General features: G+C 44.9%; 1 protein-coding gene across 4 annotated transcripts in view; it reads left to right on the top strand.

Annotated features, from left to right (window-relative positions):
* The window catches only part of LOC143781340 (unconventional myosin-Ig-like), a 213,258-nt gene that overhangs the window by 56,841 nt on the left and 129,464 nt on the right, over window positions 1-26,953 (top strand). For 3 of the 4 annotated variants that reach the window (XM_077267894.1, XM_077267893.1, XM_077267895.1), the window contains 6 exons: window positions 681-826; window positions 2,782-2,896; window positions 8,906-9,076; window positions 11,107-11,177; window positions 11,291-11,365; window positions 21,609-21,741. In XM_077267894.1, coding sequence (XP_077124009.1) covers window positions 681-826; window positions 2,782-2,896; window positions 8,906-9,076; window positions 11,107-11,177; window positions 11,291-11,365; window positions 21,609-21,741 — 711 coding nt within the window. Of the gene's footprint in view, window positions 1-680; window positions 827-2,781; window positions 2,897-5,295; window positions 5,428-8,905; window positions 9,077-11,106; window positions 11,178-11,290; window positions 11,366-21,608; window positions 21,742-26,953 lie in introns of those variants that run through there. The other variant, XM_077267896.1, reaches the window with a different exon arrangement.

The raw sequence follows: 26,953 nt of genomic DNA, 5'->3' as shown, positions 1-26,953 counted from the left end.
GACGGTGCATTATCATGCATGAAAATGATCTTGCTGCGGAAAGCACGGTTCTTCCTCTTGAACCATGGCAGGAAGTGTTTTTAGAAACTCCACATAGATTATGGAGTTCATCTTTACCCCTTCAGGGATCATAAAGGGGCCGACAATCTCTCTCCCCATGATTCCAGCCCAAAACATTACTCCACCTCCTCCTTGTTGGCGCCTTAGCCGTGTTTTCATGGGGTGTCCATCAACCAGCCATCCTCCACTCCATCCATCTGGACCATCGAGCGTTGCACGGCACTCATCGGTGAACAAAACAGTTTGGAAGTCAGTCTTCATGTATCGTTTGGCCCACTGGAGCCGCTTCTGCTTGTGTGCAGTGGATAGAGGTGGTCGACAGGATGGCTTACGCACAGCTCGTATCGCAGGTCGTGATCGTTGGTAAATCGTATAGTGAGACGGTACCCTAATGTAATTGTTTGGACTTTTTCCATGTTCGCTGCTTCTGATGGTGAGACCCCGGGGCCTGGGGCTTTCATGCTCCTTTTAGTAAATCAATGCTTCTCATTAGCACATCTTCTCCATCTGCAGAGACAATGGCCATTTCAGCAGTGTTGTATTGTACTATCATAGTATGTGTAATGCAATATATCCCCCCATCACTGCTCTGTCCAATGCTGTGGTCTGTGTCCCCTCAGGCTTTCTACGAGAGGTTATTCTGCTGGATCGTCGGCCATATAAACAGTGTGATAGAAGAGAAGAACTATGACGTCCGGCTTCACGGAAAGAACACTGTCATCGGGGTCCTGGACATCTACGGCTTTGAGATCTTTGATAATAATAGGTAAATATGGAACGATAAATGCTGTAAAAATAAAGGGCCTATAAAAAAGTGACTGAACCCAGAGAAGACAATGGATACTGGGAAGAAAGAGAGGCAAGGGGGTAAGAAAATAATGGACCAAGGGCAAGAATGGAGAAAGAGTCTAGAAATAGTCTAATCTCAGCAACACGTGTAGTGAGTGAATCATCGTCTCAGGAGTTGCTCTTCTGCGCGCAGCGAGGATGCTGCGAGATAAATGGATCGTAGGCAGAGTGCAGATAATTATGTTTATTTCTTTGCACGTGTTCCTCATGTACCCGTGCCTGCCTTTCACATGTCACATAACATGTCTGCACATAAAAATACTTTGCTGACTTTGAAAAGTGCCTATTCTGGGAATAAAGGGGCTCAACGAAGAGCGCAGGATATAAAAACACAGAATAGGGAAGAAAGCATATATAAAGTGTAAAAAACTCGACAGAAAGAGAAATCCAAATGTACCATGAAAACAATTAATTCATCTGATAACTAATGTCATCAACAATGGTTAAATATAGAACTAGAGGGTGAGCGGTAATTAGATATTAATTTATATAAAACAATATATATTCTAATAATGCTCGTATGTACAAGAATATAACTACTATAATACTGCCCCTATGTACAAGAATATAACTACTATAATACTGCTCATATATACAAGAATATAACTACTATAATACTGCCCCTATGTACAAGAATATAACTACTATAATACTGCCCCTATGTACAAGAATATAACTACTATAATACTGCTCCTATATACAAGAATATAACTACTATAATACTGCTCCTATGTACAAGAGTATAGCTACTATAATACTGCCCCTATGTACAAGAATATAACTACTATAATACTGCCCCTATGTACAAGAATATAACTACTATAATACTGCTCATATATACAAGAATATAACTACTATAATACTGCCCCTATGTACAAGAATATAACTACTATAATACTGCTCCTATATACAAGAATATAACTGCTATAATACTGCTCCTATGTACAAGAATATAACTACTATAATACTGCCCCAATGTACAAGAATATAACTACTATAATACTGCTCCTATATACAAGAATATAACTACTATAATACTGCTCCTATGTACAAGAATATAACTACTATAATACTGCCCCTATGTACAAGATTATAACTACTATAATACTGCCCCTATGTACAAGAAGAAAACTACTATAATACTGCCCCTTATGTACAAGAATATAACTACTATAATACTGCCTCTATGTACAAGAATATAACTACTATAATACTGCCCCTATGTACAAGAATATAACTACTATAATACTGCCCCTATGTACAAGAGGAAAACTACTATAATACTGCCCCTTATGTACAAGAATATAACTACTATAATATTGCCCCTATGTACAAGAATATAACTACTATAATACTGCCCCCATGTACAAGAATATAACTACTATAATACTGCCTCTATGTACAAGAATATAACTACTATAATACTGCCCCTATGTACAAGAATATAACTACTATAATACTGCCTCTATGTACAAGAATATAACTACTATAATACTGCCCCTATGTACAAGAATATAACTACTATAATACTGCTCATATATACAAGAATATAACTACTATAATACTGCCCCTATGTACAAGAAGAAAACTACTATAATACTGCCCCTTATGTACAAGAATATAACTACTATAATATTGCCCCTATGTACAAGAATATAACTACTATAATACTGCCCCTATGTACAAGAATATAACTACTATAATACTGCTCCTATGTACAAGAATATAACTACTATAATACTGCCTCTATGTACAAGAATATAACTACTATAATACTGCCCCTATGTACAAGAATATAACTACTATAATACTGCCCCCTATGTACAAGAATAGAACTACTATGTAATAATCTATCTACTTTTGTCTCCACAGCTTTGAGCAGTTCTGTATAAATTACTGTAATGAGAAGCTTCAGCAGTTGTTTATTGAGTTGATCCTCAGGCAGGAACAGGATGAATACCAGAGAGAAGGCATCGAGTGGCAGCATGTAAGTTATTGTTACAGATCCCACCAATCTGTCACAGTTCACAGGGAAGTTACCTTTATCACCCCCACCACTCACACCAATTTGCCACCAACTGGGGTTGTGTGGTTGTCCCTGGTTCCTTTCTGAAGGGGATTTATCTATATCCCACTTCCCAGTTCCTTTTTGTAACTTGCAGCTCTCTAGCGCCCCCCTTACCCTCAGGTCAGTCAGGGTACTGCACCTAGGGTAATTAGTCGCCAGAAGGTCTGCCTGCTATGTATTGGCTATTGGGCACACTGCAGCAAGGGTGATATAACTACTCCCACACAGGCGGGAACAATTATCAACGCCGCCGGTCACTTCAAAGATGCCCAATGGTACAGGACAAAGTATTCTGCCACCAGCTCCGTTTTTTCCAAGTATTAACAGGTCCGGAGCCAACCCAAATCAGTAGCGTAATTCATCTCAGAGGACGCGACAGTTCGTTGTAGAACAAGGAGAGTCAAGCTAATAAATTGTATATTTTACTCCAAAAAAGGTAGGCAGTGTTTACAAAGTATAAAAATATATTATAAAGGAGACATTATCATATGTACAATACAATTACAAATGAAAAAAGGATTACAATTGAAAAAAGAACACTTACAGGTCGTTCAGATCATTTCCTCTCCTGGTTGCCATGTGCTCAGGAGACACATCAAGATGCATGTCACATCTGTAGAGCAGCTAGATGCCGGACAAAAGACACTGAAACCTCCTGTTCTACACAGATAATTCCTAGCCTAAGACTCAGGCACTCCCCCTGTGGTGACATCACTTAGAGGCTGAAACCTCCCCTTTACTTAGACTTAGGAAAACTATTTTTATGCCTAGCTCGCTGGAGGAATCTCGTATATGAAAGACATGATGATCAGAATGTGCCCCACATCATGGGAATTCTTTTAAGTGTAAACCCGTAGTAATTACCTGAACTTGTTGCTGAGAAATCTGCACTTTGTCCTCGTTGCGTTTAGCTTCTAGCGCTTTCAGTGAGTGATAGATCTATCGATGGACATCCGGAATATATAATTCTTATATCTCTAGCCCAGATCGGTGCCAATATATATCCTGTTAATAGAACAAAGAGATCCCTGCAGTTTGGATGTGGCTATTGGTTGGGAGGAGGGAATGAGCAGTTTAGGGAGATTTGTCTGCTGCAGCTAAAAGCCATAAAACTTCTTCAGTGATTCTAGTGAGGATTTTGAATTACACACGCAGGCAGAGTGAGAAGTGTGTGTGTGTGCGTGTGTAGGGGGGGGGGGGGGGATCGGACAGGCCCACAGCGTGTCTGTGCTTAGCTTTAAGGAATGTAGCAGAGCTCAGTGTGCGTGATCATAGACCGTCAAATACCCCATGTTCCTGACAGTTATAATAGTGACATTTATGTTATTTGTGCCCAGGAACGATTTTTTTTATATGAAGTTACAGGATTACGGTACTATGCATAGGATATCTGTCACAGACACAGGTATATGGCATCTATCGTGTGCATCTTCTCTAGGTTTTACCTTTTTGTTTTCATTTTTTTCCACTTTCTTTGTGAATCCCAAGTATGAGGAGAAGTTAGCTACTTCCCTCCGTGGAGCCACTATTTGCCTGCGCTCTGACACATCCCTAGTGCTCATATTTACACTATGTGCACAATTTTTAGGCAATTTGTATTTTTGATGATTCATTTTATTATTGAACATTTCCAGTGCTGTTGGTCAATCCACTTTGTAAGAGCAAAATCAAAGCTTTTCTGTACTATAAAAACCACGTTAGAAGCACGGCTTCACATCTTCAGCAAAACCGCATCGAATACGAGGGAAAATAAATTAAAAATGCAATAATCACAGCTCCTCTGACAGCTCTTCCTGCCAGGTTAGAAAGAATTGGTAAATAAGTGTAGCCAGGGACATGGGCAAAATTTGCAGCATAGTTTATCCGTCTTTATGTTCTGCGAAAGTTGTTCAGCACCAGTGTGTAGCGGGTGTATGAAGCAGGTTCATGGGGTGAGGTTGCCCCATACCTAGCAGGGGGTACAGCCAGGACCTGCCTCCAACAGCCACGGGGAGAGTGGAGCTTCATGTCTTTTACTAGGGGCAGCAATACTTTGTATATAGCACAAGCAATCAGACAACCACAGGTTCAAGTCCCTAAGGGGACCAATAAATAAAGTGAAAAGTAAAAATAACGACTTCTAAAAAATCTGAAAAAAACCCTAAAAGTTCAAATCTCCCCTTTTCCCCTATTAAAAATAAATAGAACAAAAATATACACATATGATATCGTCACATCCAGGAAAGACCAATCAAAATCTAAAATTAATAATCCAATTGGTAAACACCGTTATATCTATCTCAGAATGGCATCAATCAAAACATTGTCTCGTCCCGCAGAAGATGCGTCCTCGAAAAATGGAAATGTTACAGGTCTCAGAATACAGCGACACAAGCAAAAATCAACCTGGATAAGTTTGTTATTGCCGTAATCGTACTGACGAGGAGAATCTTATTGTAAGCTGCTTTTTACCACACAATGTACGCTGTAGAAACCATTTAATAAAAACAATGTCAGAAATGCAATTGTTTTTGCAATTCCAATGCACTTGGAATTTTTTACATTTTCAGTACAACTTGTCCTGCAAAAAACAAGCCCTCGTATGTCTGTGTGCACAGAAAAATACAAGAGTTATAGCTCCTGGAAGAAGGGGAGGAAAAAAAACAGAAAATGGAACTTGAACATGTCGGGAATGGTTTAGTAATCGCAGTCCACTTCACTGACGTCTGAGGGGAAGTGGAGGTCTGTGCCTGGTACTAATCCAGCCCCGGCCGTCCATCTGCTCCGTCCAGAGTCGTCTCATCTCATCACTCCCATCAGTCCAGAAAACCTGTGAACAGTCTGTATCAGATACTTCTTGGCCCAATTCTGACGTTTCCCTTTCTGTGTCTTACTCAGGGGTGGTCGGGCTCAGCCTCCTCACCTCGGCCGTGTCTCTGAGCACTGAACACCTTGTACTTCTGTGTCTTGCTCAGTGGTGGTCGGGCTCAACCTCCTCACCTCGGCCGTGTCTCTGAGCACTGAGCCCCTTGTACTTCTGTGTCTTGCTCAGTGGTGGTCGGGCTCAGCCTCCTCACCTCGGCCATGTCTCTGAGCACTGAGCACCTTGTACTTCTGTGCCTTGCTCAGTGGTGGTTGGGCTCAGCCTCCTCACCTCGGCCGTGTCTCTGAGCATTGAACACCTTGTACTTCTGTGTCTTGCTCAGTGGTGGTCGGGCTCGGCCTCCTCACCTCGGCCGTGTCTCTGAGCACTGAACACCTTGTACTTCTGGGTCTTGCTCAGTGGTGGTCGGGCTCAGCCTCCTCACCTCGGCCGTGTCTCTGAGCACTGAACACCTTGTACTTCTGTGTCTTGCTCAGTGGTGGTCGGGCTCAGCCTCCTCACCTCGGCCGTGTCTCTGAGCACTGAACACCTTGTACTTCTGTGTCTTGCTCAGTGGTGGTCGGGCTCGGCCTCCTCACCTCAGCTGTGTCTCTGAGCACTGAACATCTTGTACTTCTGTGTCTTGCTCAGTGGTGGTCGGGCTCAGCCTCCTCACCTTGGCCGTGTCTCTGAGCACTGAACACCTTGTACTTCTGTGTCTTGCTCAGTGGTGGTCGGGCTCGGCCTCCTCACCTCAGCTGTGTCTCTGAGCACTGAACATCTTGTACTTCTGTGTCTTGCTCAGTGGTGGTCGGGCTCGGCCTCCTCACTGCAGCCATGTCTCTGATCACCTTGTACGTCTCTGTCTTACTCAGTGGTGGTCAGGCTCGGCCTCCTCACCTCGGCCGTGTCTCTGAGCACTGAACACCTTGTACTTCTGGGTCTTGCTCAGTGGTGGTCGGGCTCAGCCTCCTCACCTCGGCTGTGTCTCTGAGTGTAAGGAGGTGAAGCACAAGAAGAGTCTGGGGCGGTTACCTTCTCGGCTCTGTGCCTGGAACCATTGAGCTGTGCTACAGGTTCCCCAGGGGGCAGACTTAGAGACTGGGACAGGAACAAAGCTGGGCAGAGAGCGAGAAAGGCACACGCGCAAGGAACAGAGGAGCATGAGCAGCGTGAGCAGGGTGCAGCTGCGCTCCGGGAGACAGAGAGAGCTCCTGGTCAGAGGACAAATACAGGGAGATTGCCCAGAAAGACTGCATCTTGTGAGTACATGAAAGCAGACTCTGCTGTGACTGGAGAAGGGCGCTTTGAGACCCGTGTAGAGACATTGGCCCGTGTAGAGACTGTGACCCCTGGCACCCACGGTATCAGTGCAGAGCCCCTGATTCCTGGTGAGAGACTTAATAATAGACTGACCATCCGGGATAGGCTGTGCTGTAAAAGCTAAAGACTCAGAGCCTGTGCATGTCACATTAACTCCCGAAACCCCAGGCAGCGGGCTCCTAGAGACTACTCAGCCCACAGACAACAGAGGGACAACAAGTGCCGCTGTTTCTTGGTGCCTATGTTGGAGAAGACAACCCTTCAAGCAAGTCCTCATCAGACTGATAAGTGTTCTTTTCTCAAGAAATCTTGCTTACTTCTGTTAGGGTACTGTCACACTCTGCAACTTTCCAACGATCACGACCAGCGATACGACCTGGCCGTGATCGTTGGAAAGTCGTTGTGTGGTCGCTGGGGAGCTGTCACACAGACCGCTCTCCAGCGACCAACGATGCCGAGGTCCCGGGTAACCAGGGTAAACATCGGGTTACTAAGCGCAGGGCCGCGCTTAGTAACCCGATGTTTACCGTGGTTACCAGCGTAAAAGTAAAAAAAAACAAACAGTACATACTCACATTCCGGTGTCCTTCAGGTCCCTTGCCGTCTGCTTCCCGCTCTGACTGAGTGCCGCCGTAAAGTGAAAGCAGATCACAGCGGTGACGTCACCGCTGTGCTCTGCTTTCACTTTACGGCCGGCAGTCAGTCAGTGCAGGGAAGCAGACTGCAAGGGACCTGACGGACACCGGAATGTGAGTATGTACTTTTTTTTTTTTTTACTTTTACGCTGGTAACCACGGTAAACATCGGGTTACTAAGCGCGGCCCTGCACTTAGTAACCCGATGTTTACCCTGGTTACAAGCGAACGCATCGTTGGATCGGTGTCACACACAACGATCCAGCGATGACAGTGGGAGATCCAGCGACGAAAGAAAGTTCCAAACGATCTGCTACGACGTACGATTCTCAGCAGGATCCCTGATCGCTGCTGCGTGTCAGACACTGCGAGATCGTATGGATATCGCTGGAACGTCACGGATCGTACCGTCGTAGCGACAAAAGTGCCACTGTGAGACAGTACCCTTACACTGTTTGACTCCCATATTTTTGCACTGTTTTATTGCTAGTTATATTCCATTGCTTCCTCCCTGCGAGGAGAACCTGATTCCTGTTATTAAACCCCTCAACTGTTGGTCTGGTGGTGACATACTCAGTACCTGCATACTATTACATGAGCACTGAACACCTTGTACTTCTGTGTCTTGCTCAGTGGTGGTCGGGCTCGGCCTCCTCACCTCAGCTGTGTCTCTGAGCACTGCCAATCACATAAATGAACAAAATTCTTGTTTATCAGGTATAATGACTTATTGTGCTGCATCACAGATCATCGTCCTCGGCAGCGCATTGTCCTGTGTAAGCAGCACTCGAGCTGCCGAGATCCATGGCAGCTTGTTGCAGTATTATAGGTCGCACCGTTCCCATCTCGTACTTTGGTCGGCCTGTGATAATCTGATCTTCAGGCCGGAGGGTATACGGCAGGAGGAGCGGACCAACTGATGGACATTGAGTTCTCTGGTGTTTGTGTGCTCCGGACGCCGTCCTCCTCAGTGATTGACAGTCTGTATGTCGGAGCACACAGAGGTAACTGTCAATCATTGAGTGGTGATGGGGGCTTTGGCTTTTGTGGGGTCTGTGCTCGAGGGCTCAGCCTATGGAGAATACGAACCCTTAAGTGTTTACAGGAATCCCCTCTCTTCTCTCACAGATTGAATACTTTAATAATCAGATCATCGTGGATCTGGTGGAACAGTCCCATAAAGGGATCATCTCCATCCTGGACGAGGCCTGTCTGACAGTCGGAGACGTTACAGACACCATCTTCCTGGAGTCCATGAACAGCAAACTGTGCAGACACCCCCATTACAGCAGCAGGAAGGTGAGGCCACGGTGGCACCTGGTGGGGGGTCCATATAAGTAACCCCTATTATTCCCCATTCCTGGAAAGTGACATCAGGGAAATGGAATGCTGCGCTCGCCTCCATGCCCAGTTATACAGGACACAACCTGCCGAATTCATAGGAGCATAGTGCATATGAGCCCCTTATTACACCCCAATATAAATGCAGACCCCCCTAAATACTGTACATATAGGCAACCAGACCCCCAGAAGAAATAAAAACCGGACGCTTCAAATAAATGTAAACCCTTGACCGGACGCCTTAATTAATGTTGACCCTTTTTAAACCAAACAGACTATCCCTTTAATCAGACACAAGACCAGACCTAAATTTATGAAGACCCCAGAAGGCCTGTATTATATACAGACCCCAGAATAGACCCCACATATATACACACCCCAGAGCATGCCCTGTCATATAATCCTATCCTGTATAAACACTACAGAACGGCCATCTCTAAAGACCCTCAATCAGACTCCCCAATAAAGCAGATACTGGTCCTCTTGTACATATAAACCCCAGACAGACCCCGATAAATATATGCCCTAGACCAGACCCCCATAAATACAGACCCACATTGATAAATACCTTCAATCGAACCCCCAGTTAACACCAACTTAGACCAGTATCCCATAAAGCTACAGACCAAAGACCCCAAATTTGGGCAGACAGACCCCCTATATATAGAAAGACCTCCATCCAGTCCCTCATTTGTATAAACCCTAGACACCCCCTTATTTACAGACTCCGGGGCAGAGACCCTATCTACAGACCCCAGACCCCCTTATTTACTGACTCCGGGGCAGAGACCCTATCTACAGACCCCAGACAGACCCCCTTATTTACAGACTCCGGGGCAGAGACCCTATCTACAGACCCCAGACAGACCCTCTTATTTACTGACTCCGGGGCAGAGACCCTATCTACAGTCCCCAGACAGACCCCCTTATTTACAGACTCCGGGGCAGAGACCCTATCTACAGACCCCAGACAGACCCCCTTATTTAATAATAATAATCTTTATTTATATAGCGCCAACATATTCCGCAGCGCTTTACAGTTTAAATATTTATTACAGACTCCAGAGCAGAGACCCTATCTACAGACCCCCTTATTACATACTCCAGGGCAGAGATCCTATGTACAGACCCCAGGCAGACCCCCCTTATTTACAGACTCCAGAGCAGAGACCCTATCTACAGACCCCAGACAGACCCCTTTATTTACAGACTCCAGGGCAGAGACCCTATCTACAGACCCCCTTATTTACAGACTCCAGGGCAGAGACCCTATCTACAGACTGCCTTATTTACAGACTCCAGGGCAGAGACCCTATCTACAGACCCCCTTATTTACAGACTCCAGGGCAGAGACCCTATCTACAGACCCCAGACAGACCACCTTATTTACAGACTCCAGGGCAGAGACCCTATCTACAGACCCCCTTATTTACAGACTCCAGGGCAGAGACCCTATCTACAGACCCCCTTATTTACAGACTCCAGGGCAGAGACCCTATCTACAGACCCCCTTATTTACAGACTCCAGGGCAGAGACCCTATCTACAGACCCCCTTATTTACAGACTCCAGGGCAGAGACCCTATCTACAGACCCCCTTATTTACAGACTCCAGGGCAGAGACCCTATCTAGACCAGATCCCCCATATATGCGGCCCCCAGATTAGATGGTGCGTTGCTCACATGTTCCTGCCCCTCTTCACTCCTGGGCGAGGATGTTGTCTGTGGCATTTCTTGGGACTGAAGAGCATGGAAATGGCGAGAGGTGAGGACACTGGGTGCCCAGGATATTCGTCTGCTTATCTGTATATGGGGGTCTCGCCTTTATCCAGGAAACTTCTGGACATTTCAGGAAATGTACTAAATATGAGAAACCTTGACGTTCAAAGACAAGTGTGAACAGCCGCCACCGAGACCTGTAGTGATATGTGACAGTGTAGTACGCGCCATCGCTGAGCGCAGAAGTAACATGTTCATGATTGGTTTTAGCTTTCCCCGACAGACAAGTCAATGGCCTTCAACCGAGACTTCCGGATAAAGCACTACGCCGGGGATGTGACGTGAGTGTGCCCCTTTATGTCCTCACCGCTAACCTGCCTACATGATAACCTATTCTCTACAAATCACGCCAGTGATGACGCCACATGACCCGGATTTCGCCTTTTATCCCCAGGTATTCAGTGGAAGGATTCCTCGACAAGAACAAGGACACGTTATTCCAAGATTTCAAGCGTCTACTGTTTAACAGGTGAGGAGCTTCCAGCACATGACAGCGCTCCGCACTCAGACTGCCCCTCTATTAGATGTTGGTTTTGTATAATCCTATTCTTTCCTTAAAGTCAATGTTCTCTCTTTTACAACATTTCTATGTAGATTCCCAATTCGGCACTGATTTATTTCTTAATACATCTGTATAGTAGTGAGGGCCTTTATTTTACATATGCAAAAACTTGGTACGAGTGTCGTCAGTGTTTGAGATCCGGGTGTCATTGTGTTTGATCACTGTCAGTTTTGTCCATTGTTCATCAGTGATTTTCACATATGGGTAAATAAGTGACAAATCTTCTATACTTTGCAATATTAAACATGGACAGGCCACGGTTTGTACTGATGCCGTCCATGTACTGTCCGTGATTTTTAGGAATCCATTGATTTGCATGAGAAAAGGTCAGTGTGTGGTGAATCGTTTTTTTGTGGTCTGAGGGCATCTGGTGCCAATATTTGTGCACAGTATGGAGAAAGTGTTTTGTCACGAAGAAGTGTGTGATTGGATGGAGAAGATCAAGGATGTCGCTAAGAAGGAGTCGGACGGCCGTCCATGTCCACGACCAATGACAACATAGAGCAAGCACATGAAGATTCTGATCCTGTCCAATCAGACCATCACCGGTATGATCCTCTATCACCGGTATGATCCTTCAGTCTAAAAAAAGCCCTAAGAGGACGAAGATTCATGTCTGAAGACGAGATGAGGACAGCGGTGCATTCGAAGCTCACAGCCTAAAATATTTTTTTATTTTGTAATAAAGGAATATGAAAGTGTGCTGACGATAGATAAAGAGTATTGAAAAGCCAGGAGATCGGGTGAAAAAATGAAGTATTTGTGTCACAGGTTCCTTCTCCGGTATCACACAATGAACAGAGCAAGAGAATAGTGAACAATTCCAGAACCTTTATTTAGGCAAAAACACGAAAGATCCATATAATCCACCACACTGAGGATACAACAGTCCAACAATCCAGCACACAGAGGATAAAAAATGGTCCATATGCTTCCCCTTCTCTCTGATGTGCTGTCTTCACTTCATAGTTCCAAACAAGACTGGTCTGTGTCTCACCTCCCCATTCACAGGTTAGGGGGGTGGGTCACAGGGGCTCATTGTTTCAACAAGCTAGGTCAACATGTCATTAGCATATTAGCAAACAACATTATTCACTGACCCTGTGGAGAGATAACAATACAGAACTGTGGGGAGAATATCAGATGGCAAATAACAACTCAACACCATGAAAACAAGCAAAATAGAAACATACACAAAAATGATACCCACATAACATATCACACCATCACAATTTGTCTTTTCTGAAAGTTGATTAAATTAAATTTAACAGCCAGAGTGTGGATTTCTTTGAGCAATATACTGTATATACTGTATAAATACTGTATATACTGTATATATACTGTATATACAGTATATTGCTCAAAGAAAGGGAACACTAAAATCCCACATCCTAGATATCACTGAATGAAATATTCCAGTTGCAAATCTTTATTCATTACACAGTGGAATGCGCTGAGAACAATAAAACATAAAAATGATCAATGTAAATCACAATTAATATCCCACGGAGGTCTGCATTTGGAAAGATGCTCAAAATCAAAGTGGAAAATCAAATTACAGGCTGATCCAACTTCAGTGGAAATGCCTCAAAACAAGGAAATGATGCTCAGCAGTGTGTGTGGCCTCCACGTGCCTGTATGACCCCTGCAATGCCTGGGCATGCTCCTGATGAGGCGGCGGATGGTCTCCTGAGGGATCTCCTCCCAGACCCGGACTAAAGCATTCGCCAACTCCTGGACAGTCTGTGGTGCAAAGTGACGTTGATGGATGGTGTGAGACATGTTGTTCCAGATGTGCTCGACTGGATTCAAGTCTGGGGAACAGGCGGGCTAGTCCATAGCTTCAATGCCTTCATCATGCAAGAACTGCTGACACTTCAGTCACATGAGGTCTGGCATTGTCCTGCATCAGAAGAAGCCCAGGGCCAAGTGCAACTGCTTATGGTCTCAAAATGGGTCTGAGGATCTCATCATGGTACCTAATGGCAGTCAGGCTACCTCTGGCGAGCACATGGAGGACTGTGCGGCCCTCTAAAGAAATGCCACCCCACACCATTACTGACCCACTGCTAAACCGGTCATGCTGAAGGATGTTGCAGGCAGCAGATCGCTCTCCACGGCGTCTCCAGACTCTGTCACGTCTGTCACATGTGCTCAGTGTGAACCTGCTCTCATCCGTGAAGAGCACAGGATGCCAATGTCGAATCTTCCAATCTTGGTTTTCTCTGGCAAATGTTAAATACCCTGCAAGGTGTTGGGCTGTAAGAAGAACACCCACTTGTGGACATCGGGCACTCAGACCATCCTCATGGAGTCTGTTTCTGACAGTTTGAGCAGACACATGGATGTTAGCGGCCTGCTGGAGGTCATTTTGCAAGGCTCTGGCAGTGCTCCTGCACAAAGTTGGAGGGAGCAGTCCTGCTGCTGGGTTGTTGCCTAAGGCCGCCTCCATGTCTAATGATGTACTGGTCTGTCTCCTGGTATCTGCTCCATGCTCTTGACACTGTGCTGACAGACACAGCTACCCTTCTTACCACAGCTCGCATTGATGTGCCTTGCTGGATGAGCTGCACTACCTGAGTCACTTGTGTGGGTTGTTAACATCGCCTCATGCTACTGTACAGAATTTCTTTGGGGTGAGAGCAATGACAAAATGCAAAAGTGACCAAAACAGCCAAAAAGGATGAGAAAGAGAAATGGTCTGTGGTCACCCCCTGCAGAACCACTCCTTTATAGGGGTTTTCTTGCTAATTGCCTATAATTTCTACCTGTTCATAGAATGTTGGAGTTGGAAGAGACCTTGAAGGTTTTCGTGTCCGACCCCCTGAAAAATGCAGGATTCACTAAACCATCTCTTACAGCCTCTCTTTTAAGACTTCCATTGAAGGAGCACTCACCACCTCTCGTGGCCACCTGTTCCACTCATTGATTTCAGTTTCATTCCATTGCTTCTTGTGTTTCCATGTGCAAATGAGAATAGTGATGGTCCCTCTACACTGTGACAGCCCTTTAGATATTTGTAAACAGCTATTAAGCCTCCTCTTAGCCTTCGTTTTTTGCATATCATTCTGGCCCCCCACCTTTTTGAATGATTATTTCTCTTTTTCCTTGGTGGATTTGTGCTTTACGTTATCCTATCTGACATCTTATTTGCATTTTGTTTTCTTTAGTTTTTTTACTGTATGTACTTAATTATATATTTATTTTTTTTGCAGTCCTCTCACCATCCTGGTAGCTCTTCTCTGAACTTGATCTATTTTTACAATAATGATAGTAGGAGATACTTTATCAAATGCTTTGCTGAAGTTGAGATATACTATATCTACCACATTTCTTTGATCCACCCAGTCGGTGATTTCATCATAGAAGGACATTAGATTTGTCTGGCATGACTTGTTTGCTACAAACGCATGTTGGCTCTGGTTAATTACTGTATTTTTATCCAAGTACTTACATACATGCTGTTTAATAATTTGTTCTCAGATCTTTCCTGGTATAGAAGTAAGGCTAATAGAAAAAATTGGAGTCCAGCTCAACAGGACTGGATTTTCCCTTTCTTTTTATTTTTCAAAAGAAATTATAGTGCATACAAAAGAAAAATGTATATGGTCGACATGACCCAATCAACGCTTTTTTTGCACTAGACATGCAATCCCTGCATGTGTTCAGGTTGTCTAACAGCCGCAAATCATGCAGCTGCAGGGACGCAAACCTAATCTATGAGCACGCCCAAGATACTCGGAGAACACTCGAGCATGCTCGGAAATTTTGAGTAACTAGCACAATCGCTCATCACTAAACTTCACCCTTTTCATCCTGTAATAATCCTATAGCATCTTTGACTTTTCTTTTGATTTTGACATACCCCCAAAATCCTTTTTTACAGCTTTTGGTCTCCATTGCAAGCCTCACTTCATTACTGACTTTAGATCTTCTAACTCTTGCCCTGCATTCCCTGAAGACAGTATTATGTTTTTGTTTAGATATCCCCCTCTTTCCATTTAATAGGCATTTATTTTTTTTCCTTTTTAACAAGTAATTAAGTTTTGCTTTTATCCACCCTCGTCTCTTTAAATGCTTCCAATTCTTCCTTCTTTTCGAGATTGTTACTGATTGTGCAGTGAGAATTTAATTTAGCAAAGTCTCCCATCCTTCTTGGACATTTCTGTCCTTTAGAACTTCCAGCCACTGGAACTTTCCTACCCTTTTTCTGAGTCCATTAAAATCTGAAGTCCAAACTTAAAGTCTGAGTCCTCACTGGTTTTCCTCTTCTTGTAATCCAAATTTCGAGGATAGCATGATCGCTGCCTGCTAAATTCCCAGCCACCTTTACTTCCTCAACCATTTCCTCCCTGTTGGTAAGAATTAGGTTCAAGATTGCAGATCCTCTTGTTCTCTCTTCTACCTTTTTGAAAGATAAAGTTGTCAGTAAGAGATAAGAATTTTCTGGACCCATTACTTTTGCCTGAGAGAGATTCCCAAGAAATATATGGATAGTTAAAATCTCCCATGATCACTATGTCGTACTTTCTTGAGAACAGAGACAGCTGATGTAAAAAGAATTCATCCATATCTTCAGTCTGTCCAAATGGCCTATAGTAAACACCTACAATAGTGTCCTTTCTGTTCTCTCCTTATATTCTTACCTAAACAGTTACTACAGAGCTACCATTCTCTGAAGCTTGGATCTCTGTGGAGATATACATATTCCTAACATACAACAAAACACCTCCTCTCTTGTTAATCATGTTTCTAATAAATAGCTTGTACAGTAGCCTTCAAGGTTCGTATTCTAATCATGTGTATCATCCTACCAAGTTTCAGTGATGCCTATGACATCATACCAGCTCCAATTCTCCTTGTTTGTTTCCCATGCTCCGTGTATTTGTATAGACATATTTTAGTTTGTAGTCGGTCTCTCTTGGTCCTCTAATTTCATTCAGAATGTTGACAGTTCCATTTGCAGAACAGCAGGAGAAATTGATTCACAATCAGTGTTTCTTCATATCTTCATAACTGGACAGGTTGATTTCACATAAGTGTGATTGGCTTGGAGTTACATTGTGTTGCTTGTGTACCCTTTATTTTGAGCAGTGTGTGTGTATACAGTATATATATATATATATATGTACTGTATATATTACGCACACAAATGTACCATCCATCCCCCATCCTCTCACTGGCCGTGCTCCAGTGTATCATACCTTATCTTAGTGCTATATACAGACTTCTCCACGTGCCGAGTTATTTTCTGATCGGTCCAATTATTCCACTTTGGGCGTCTAATGTCACTTGTGTTCTGGTAATCGCAGCATGGATCGTCTCCCGCTGCTACGTTGCTCTCACACGACAGGAGTCTCATCCAGAAGCTGATCAAGGTTGCAGGAAGGGGTTAATAAGTCCTTGGAACCTGTGTACGTGTCCTGTCTGTGTGGATGAGAGATATATTCACCCTCCCCCTCGTAACATTATATAATCTGATATTAGAGCACGATCTTTGTGATTTTAATTGAGCAGAGATTGTTAAAAATAGACACCGACCTCCACTGACTGTAAAGTGCAGCGTCCGGGGTGCAGTAAAGTCCCTAAACCTATTGTTGCCGCAGTTCATCTCTAGGATCTAATGGCGCAATGTCTTATACAGCGAGGCTCCGTTTGCCTCCAGTGACTATTCGTGTTACTCGATCAGGGAATCCCACCAGGAAAATTCCCACCTCCTTTCAGGATTTTAGGGTGAAGAATGGCAGGATCATCACCAAACCATCATTGTTTATCGGAAGATACAAATCTTTGGTAAGAAATGTTACAATCTGGTTATAAATGTTTTTTATTTTTTGAGGAAGCCAAGCCGCAAATTTATGTACAGATAAAGGAGCTAAGGGGACTCTTCTCTGCCAGGAATACCTCTATGACCCGGAGTCTTCTCTACCAGGAATACCTCTATGACCCGGAGTCTTCTCTACCAGGAATACCTCTGTGACCCGGACTCTTCTCCGCCAGGAATACCTCTGTGACCCAGACTCTTCTCCACCAGGAATACCTCTGTGACCCGGAGTCTTCTCTACCAGGAATACCTCTGTGACCCGGACTCTTCTCTACCAGGAATACCTCTGTGACCCAGACTCTTCTCCACCAGGAATACCTCTGTGACCCGGAGTCTTCTCCACCAGGAATACCTCTGTGACCCGGAGTCTTCTCTACCAGGAATACCTCTGTGACCCGGAGTCTTCTCCGCCAGGAATACCTCTGTGACCCGGACTCTTCTCCACCAGGAATACCTCTGTGACCCGGAGTCTTCTCCACCAGGAATACCTCTCTGCCCGGGACTCTTCTCCGCCAGAAATACCTCTCTGCCCTGGACTCTTCTCCACCAGGAATACCTCTGTGACCCGGAGTCTTCTCCGCCAGAAATACCTCTCTGCCTGGGACTCTTCTCTACCAGGAATACCTCTGTGACCCGGCGTCTTCTCTACCAGGAATACCTCTATGACCCGGAGTCTTCTCTACCAGGAATACCTCTGTGACCCGGAGTCTTCTCCGCCAGGAATACCTCTGTGACCCGGACTCTTCTCCACCAGGAATACCTCTGTGACCCGGAGTCTTCTCCACCAGGAATACCTCTCTGCCCGGGACTCTTCTCCGCCAGAAATACCTCTCTGCCCTGGACTCTTCTCCACCAGGAATACCTCTGTGACCCGGAGTCTTCTCCGCCAGAAATACCTCTCTGCCTGGGACTCTTCTCTACCAGGAATACCTCTGTGACCCGGAGTCTTCTCTGCCAGAAATAACTCTCTGCCCCGGAACTCTTCTCCACCAGGAATACGTTTGTGACCCGGCGTCTTCTCCACCAGGAATACGTCTGTGACCCGGCGTCTTCTCCACCAGGAATACGTCTGTGACCCGGCGTCTTCTCCACCAGGAATACGTCTGTGACCCGACGTCTTCTCCACCAGGAATACCTCTCTGCCGGGGACTCTAATCTGTCAGAAATACTTCTCTGCCCAGGACTCTACTGTGCCAGGAATATCTCTCTGCCCAGGACTCTACTGTGCCAGGAATATCTCTCTGCCTGGGACTCTACTCTGCCAGAAATATCTTTCTGCCCGGTATTGTTCTCTGCCAGGAATACCTCTCTGCTCGGGACTCTGCAAAAATAAAAGAGGAAATGGATTTAATACTGATGACTGCGACACTCAGAATGTGTGGTGGGTTAGTGGCCTCCCTGCTGGATCTGTCTGCCATCAGAGCAGTCCTGGCACAGCGCCGGCGTCTCATGATCAACGCAGGCCTGGCACAGCGCCGGTGTCTCATGATCAGGGCAGGCCTGGCACAGCGCCGGTGTCTCATGATCAGGGCAGGCCTGGCACAGCGCCGGCGTCTCATGATCAGGGCAGGCCTGGCACAGCGCCGGCGTCTCATGATCAGGGCAGGCCTGGCACAGCGCCGGCGTCTCATGATCAGGGCAGGCCTGGCACAGCGCCGGCGTCTCATGATCAGGGCAGGCCTGGCACAGCGCCGGTGTCTCATGATCAGGGCAGGCCTGGCACAGCGCCGGCATGTACTGTTCTATCAAAACTGAGCAGAGACTATGATCCTGATTAACATAATATCAGCCCTGTGGGCCGGGGACAAGGACCATTATAGTGATACAATGGTGGGAGATGTGATGGCTCCACATGGTGGCCGCAGCTCGTCTGCAGAGGTGATGCCTCCACAGGTCTGACCACTTGGTGACAGTTCACATGATGTTTGAAATTTTTGGAGATAAGTAATATACAGTGAGCACAGAGGAAGAGGATGGGTAAAAATCCCTGCTGTCTAGAGGGTGGCGAGAAAATAGAAAATAAACTACAAATCTCCGGTGTAAAGTGTGTGAGAAAGGGAGTAAATTATAATCCATATCATTCAACGGGAAAAATATTAATGAATATATTATTCCTAGTCATTGTTTAGCAGGAAGGGACAAGATTATAATCCGTGGGGTCAAGTGGGTAGGAAGGTAAGCAGTAGATTATAATCCCTGGTGTCTAAAGGATAAGAAGGAAAGAGATGATAGTCCGTTATGTCTAGATGGTAGAAATGAAAAAATATACACAAAATCCAAAGAACAGAAAACATAATATCATAAATTAAACCCTATACCAAGTGGTGGAGAGGGCCAAAGTACCATAGGACAATCTCATATATACATCAAAAACACAGAGGAAAAGAGCAACAATAAGTCCCAAAAAGGTAACAGAATTTGTTAGACAAGCAATGTAAATGGAATAATAAGATTCTAAAACATTTTCACGCTACAGGTGTCACGGGGGTACTGGGTAGACTACAGCTGATTACCCGGGCCCCTGCAATATCCCTCAAACTAGGGAAACCCTGTCTGTCCCTCTCCCAGAGTTTACACTGAAGGTGTGCATGTCTAGGCCGCCAGTACTAAGCTGAAACCTCCACCCGCCACCCAGTGATAAGACCTCTCACCAACCCCTACAGAAAGCACAGACAGGGAAAACTAAAAACGCACCACGCCGCAGACACACAGGAAAACACTATAATGTGCACAGGGCAAAACAATACAAATATAGGAAGGAGAAATATAACGAAGGATAATACACCACCAGACACGATATTTCCTCTCCTAGACCACCACTCCAGACCGAGATCACCAGGCACGAGGCACAAGCTATAATCGGCGATGCCCAAAGCCCAGCAAAACTATTTAAAGGCAATGGGAGTGACTAAGCCTCCAACCCGAGTACCAGCCAGATTAACCCCGACAATCTGGATCAATCTAGCCGGCGCCACTGAGCATATAGTGGACGAATGAGGAATTACCGCTGTCTGTCGGACGCCCTAGTGTGAACAGCGTCCGACATGACAACAGGATCTTCTCACAAAATTAAAATATCACAAAGTGAATTTATTTCAGTTCTTCAATACAAAATGTGAATCTCCTACATTCTATAGAGTCATTACACACAGTGCATGGTTTCCAATGATTGGTAAGAAATTGGGAAGTAGAGTAGAATCTCTTCTGTCTTGAGGACGGAAGTGAATCTGGAAGGTTATAATTCCTGGTGTCTAGACAGTAGACGAGAGGGAGGTAGATTATGATCCATGGTGTTTAGAAGGTGGAAAAGAAGGAGCAGATGGGTTATAATCCCTGGTGTCTCGAGATTAGAGAAGAAAGAGGTAGGTGACAATCTCTACTGTCTAGACCAGTGTTCCCCAACTCCGGTCCTCAAGAGCCACCAACAGGTTATGTTTTCAAGTTTTCCTTAGTATTGCCCAGGTGAAAATTGCATCACCTTCACAGGCAATAATTTAGAGGGAACCTGTCACCCCGTTTTTTCCGTATGAGATAAAAATACCATTAGATAGGGCCTGAGCTGTGCTGGACAATAGTGTATTTTGTGGACCCCGATTCCCCACCTATGCTGCCGAAATACCTTACCAAAGTCGCCGTTTTCGCCTGTCAATCAAGGTGGTCTGGTCAAATGGGCGTGGTGAAATCGCTTCTTCTCCCCAGATCTTGCTTATCTTTCTGTTGGTGGCATAGTGGTTTGCGCATGCCCAACAGCGGAATGCACTGCGCAGCTGAAGAAAAAGAGCGTGATCTGCGCTATTCACCGCTTTATTGCTGGCGGCGGCCATCTTCCTGAGGCCGCGCGTGCGCAGATCGAGCGCTCTGCTGCCCGGGGGTTCAGGAAAATGGACGCGGGATGCCGCGCGTGCGCAGATGGAGATCACGGCGGCCATTTTCCTGAAGCCGAGATGCGAACTCGGCTTCAGGAAAATGGCCGCCACAATCTCCATTTTCCTGAAGCCCCGGGCCTTACCTTTGGTAAGGTTTTTCGGCAGCATAGGTGGGGAATCAGGGTACACAAAATACACCATTGTCCAGCACAGATCAGGCCCTATTTAATGGTATTTTTACCATTTACTGGAAAAACAGGGTGACAGGTTCCCTTTAATCACCTGTGAAATACTAAGGAAATCCTGAAAACATGACCTGTTGGTGGCTCTTGAGGACCGGAGTTGGGGAACACTCGTCTAGACGGAGGAGGTAAATTATAGTCCCTGGTTTGAAAGCGAGAGGAGTATGGGATACACTGATGATACCTGGCCGGTCTGATGGAGTGCTTGTTTTTCACAGTAAGGACCCCGTTCTCAGGGACATGTGGCCGGACGGACAGATGAGTATAAGTGAAGTGACCAAGAGACCCCTCACAGCGGCCACCCTCTTCAAGAACTCCATGATTTTGCTAGTGGAGAACTTGGCCTGTAAGGTAAGCGTCTCCTACCCCCGATGACTGTGCACAGGTACAGGGGAGCCTGGACCCCAAAAACACCAGCTTGAAAAATGATTTTAAAAACTGAATTGTTGTCCTACTGAAATGTATGATCAGACATGGCTGCCCAAACCATCACTGATTGTGGAGACCTCACACTAGACCTCCAGCAGCTTGGATTGTGGCCTCTCCACTCTTCCTCCAGACTCTGGGACCTTGATTTCCAAATGAAATGCAAAATTTACTTTCATCTGAACACAACACCTTGGACCACTGACAACAGTTCGGTTCTTTCCTCCTTGGCCCAGGTAAGACGCTCCTGGCGTTGTCTATTGGTCATGAGTGGCTGACACAAGGAATGTGACACTTGTAGCCCATGTCCTGGAGACGTCTGTGTGTGGTGAAGCAATGACTCCAGCAGCAGTCCGCTCCTTGTGAATCTCCCCCACATTACTGAATGGCCTTTTCTTAACAATCCTTTCCAGGCTGCGGTTCTCCCGGTTGCTTGTGCACCTTTTTCTACCACACTTTTTCCTTCCATTCCACTTTTCATTAATATTCTTGGATACAGCACTGTGTGAACAGCCGACTTCTTTACCGATGACCTTTTGTGGCTTCCCCTCCTTGTGGAGTGTGTCAGTGACGCCTTCTGGACATATGTCAGGTCAGCGGTCTTCCCCATGATTGTGGACCTACTGAAACAGACTAAAGGTACCTTCACACGAAACGACATCGCTAGCGATCCGTGACGTTGCAGCGTCCTCGCTAGCGATATCGTTTCGTTTGACACGCAGCAGCGATCAGGATCCTGCTGTGATGTCGCTGGTCGCTGAATAAAGTCCAGAACTTTATTTGGTCGTCCGATCGCTGTGTATCGTCGTGTTTGAAAGCAAAAGCAACGATACCAGCGATGTTTTACACTGGTAACCAGGGTAAACATCGGGTTACCAAGCGCAGGGCCACGCTTAGTAACCCGATGTTTACCCTGGTTACCAGCGTAAAAGTAAAAAAAACAAACAGTACATGCTCACCTGCGCGTCCCCCAGCGTCTGCTTCCTGACACTTACTGAGCTCCGGCCCTAAAGTGAAAGTGAAAGCCGCTGTGCTGTTAGGGCCGGAGCTCAGTCAGTGTCAGGAAGCAGAAGCTGGGGGACGCGCAGGTGAGCATGTAGTGTTTGTTTTTTTTTAGTTTTACGCTGGTAACCAGGGTAAACATCGGGTTACTAAGCGCGGCCCTGCGCTTAGCAACCCGATGTTTACCCTGGTTACCCGGGGGCCTCGGCATCGTTGGTCGCTGGAGAGCGGTCTGTGTGACAGCTCTCCAGCGACCAAACAGCGACGCTGCAGCGATCGGCATCGTTGTCGCTATCGCTGCAGCGTCGCTTCGTGTGAAGGTACCTTAAGGACCTTTATAAGCACTTAGGAGCCTTTACAGGTGTTTCTTGTTAATTATTCTAATTTACTGAGATAATGACTTTTGGGTTTTCATTGGCTGTAAGCCATAATCATCAACATTAACAGAAATAAACACGTGAAATAGATCACTCTGTGTATAATGACTGTATAGAATTTATTTTGTATTGAAGAATTGAAATAAATTAACTTTTTGATGATATTCTAATTTTGTAAGAAGCTTCTGTGTGTTATATATGAACATAGACAGATTTTTTCCTGCGCAGGACAGAGGGCGAGTGTATGAGGCTTTATTACCCCCGCTCCATGCACAACATGTGAGGGGCTCTGCATTGTACCCTCAATACACAGATGAGTGATAAAGTGGAATAAGCAGGTGTTACTAGTGCCAGACATGACATATCGGACCAGTAAGGATGGAATTGTACTAGTACTGGTGATGACAGATCGGACCAGTAAGGCAGGCATTGTACTAGTACTGGTGATGACATATCGGACTAGTAAGGCTGGCATTGTGCTAGTACTGGTGATGACAGATCGGACCAGTAAGGCAGGCATTGTACTAGTACTGGTGATGACAGATCGGACCAGTAAGGCTGGAACTGTACTAGTACTGGTGATGACAGATCTGACCAGTAAGGCAGGCATTGTACTAGTACTGGTGATGACATATCGGACCAGTAAGGCTGGCATTGTACTAGTACTGGTGATGACATATCGGACCAGTAAGGCTGGCATTGTACTAGTACTGGTGATGACAGATCTGATCAGTAAGGCTGGAACTGTACTAGTACTGGTGATGACAGATCTGATCAGTAAGGCTGGAACTGTACTAGTACTGGTGATGACATATTGGACCAGTAAGGCTGAAATTGTACTAGTACTGGTGATGACAGATCTGACCAGTAAGGCAGGCATTGTACTAGTACTGGTGATGACAGATCGGACTAGTAAGGCAGGCATTGTACTAGTACTGGTGATGACATATCGGACCAGTAAGGCTGGCATTGTACTAGTACTGGTGATGACAGATCTGACCAGTAAGGCTGGCATTGTACTAGTACTGGTGATGACAGATCTGACCAGTAAGGCTGGCATTGTACTAGTACTGGTGATGACATACTGGACCAGTAAGGCTGGCATTGTGCTAGTACTGGTGATGGCATACTGGACCAGTAAGGCTGAAATTGTACTAGTACTGGTGATGACATATCGGACCAGTAAGGCTGAAATTGTACTAGTACTGGTGATGACATATCGGACCAGTAAGGCTGAAATTGTACTAGTACTGGTGATGACATACTGGACCAGTAAGGCTGGCATTGTGCTAGTACTGGTGATGACATATCGGACCAGTAAGGCTGAAATTGTACTAGTACTGGTGATGACATATCGGACCAGTAAGGCAGGCATTGTACTAGTACTGGTGATGACATATCGGACCAGTAAGGCTGGCATTGTACTAGTACTGGTGATGACATACTGGACCAGTAAGGCTGGCATTGTGCTAGTACTGGTGATGACATATCGGACCAGTAAGGCTGAAATTGTACTAGTACTGGTGATGACATATCGGACCAGTAAGGCTGGCATTGTACTAGTACTGGTGATGACATATCGGACCAGTAAGGCTGGCATTGTGCTAGTACTGGTGATGACATATCGGACCAGTAAGGCTGAAATTGTACTAGTACTGGTGATGACATATCGGACCAGTAAGGCAGGCATTGTACTAGTACTGGTGATGACATATCGGACCAGTAAGGCTGGCATTGTACTAGTACTGGTGATGACATACTGGACCAGTAAGGCTGGCATTGTGCTAGTACTGGTGATGACATATCGGACCAGTAAGGCTGGCATTGTACTAGTACTGGTGATGACATATCGGACCAGTAAGGCTGGCATTGTGCTAGTACTGGTGATGACATACTGGACCAGCAATGATATAATGTATCCTCCACCATTAGCACGACTAAATCATTTTCTGTCTATGAGAATCCTGAGAGTTAAAAGCACTGGTTTGACCGGCTGCTCATCGCTCGTTGATGCCCCCCTCGTCCAGAGCTGGATTGGGGTCTCTTAGGCAAACAGACTGGTCCACACAGATGAGAAGTCTGATGTTACTATCATTAATAAAACTCTCTTACTATTCTGTTCATAGCCGGGGCTGTGACAACCTCACATCCATTGCCAAGATTAGGAGAAGTTGTCAGAATAATTCTAAGACCAAAAGGGACACGCTGCCAAGTAATAGGGGCATTAAACAAATTTAGGAGACGTTACCATTTAACCCTTTCACCTCCAGTCGGTCAGCTCGGGAGGGGGTCTCCTGCCCTGCAGGCAGGTAATTACATGCACCCGTTATATAGCAGAAATATATACATGTCCACAGTAAAAAAAAAAACTCTTTGCTCATGGCCCCCCTTCCCCCGCTCTGTATATTTATATGAATCCCTATTGTCGGTAGTGTTCACACTGCGCTATTCTGCGCCGCCGCTTTCATCATCTGGGCGGCCCGCAGAGTATTCACAGCAGACCTGTTCTCCCAAATGTAGTATTTCTCCTCCATTGTGTCTCCTTTGTATTAATCTTAATAGCATCTTATATGGATTCTGAGGTTATTGTGCCGTCACTAAACGATTATTCCCAACTCTTTGTATTCAAAAGTTTTTTCACACAGTTTAAAGGCAAATCACATAGAAATAAGAGCAGATAGAAAGGGGATAAGGTTCATCTACTGACCGGTTATTCAAAGGTCTATAAGATGTAAATGCATAGCGGCAGTATTATCGCGGCTATATTCTTGTACATAGAGGCAGTATTATAGTAGTTATATTCTTGTACATAGGAGCAGTATTATAGTAGTTATATTCTTGTACATAGGGGCAGTATTATAGTAGTTATATTCTTGTACATAGGGGGCAGTATTATAGTAGTTATATTCTTGTACATAGAGGCAGTATTATAGTAGTTATATTCTTGTACATAGGGGCAGTATTATAGTAGTTATATTCTTGTACATAGGGGCAGTATTATAGTAGTTATATTCTTGTACATAGGGGGCAGTATTATAGTAGTTATATTCTTGTACATAGGGGCAGTATTATAGTAGTTATATTCTTGTACATAGAGGCAGTATTATAGTAGTTATATTCTTGTACATAGGAGCAGTATTATAGTAGTTATATTCTTGTACATAGGGGCAGTATTATAGTAGTTATATTCTTGTACATAGGGGGCAGTATTATAGTAGTTATATTCTTGTACATAGAGGCAGTATTATAGTAGTTATATTCTTGTACATAGGGGCAGTATTATAGTAGTTATATTCTTGTACATAGGGGCAGTATTATAGTAGTTATATTCTTGAACATAGGAGCAGTATTATAGTAGTTATATTCTTGTACATAGAGGCAGTATTATAGTAGTTATATTCTTGTACATAGGAGCAGTATTATAGTAGTTATATTCTTGTCCATAGGGGGCAGTATTATAGTAGTGATATTCTTGTACATAGGAGCAGTATTATAGTAGTTATATTCTTGTACATAGGAGCAGTATTATAGTAGTTATATTCTTGTCCATAGGGGGCAGTATTATAGTAGGTATATTCTTGTACATAGGAGGCAGTATTATAGTAGTTATATTCCTGTACATAGGGGCAGTATTATAGTAGTTATATTCTTCTACATAGCGGCAGTATTATAGTAGTTATATTCTTGTACATAGGGAGCAGTTTTTTAGTAGTTATATTCTTGTACATAGGGACAGTATTATAGTAGTTCTATTCTTG

Source organism: Ranitomeya variabilis, chromosome 6, assembly GCF_051348905.1.
Source record: "Ranitomeya variabilis isolate aRanVar5 chromosome 6, aRanVar5.hap1, whole genome shotgun sequence".
Classification (NCBI taxonomy): domain Eukaryota; kingdom Metazoa; phylum Chordata; class Amphibia; order Anura; family Dendrobatidae; genus Ranitomeya; species Ranitomeya variabilis.
Note: the sequence above shows the minus strand (reverse complement) of the source record. Positions and strands in the feature narration are given on the sequence as shown.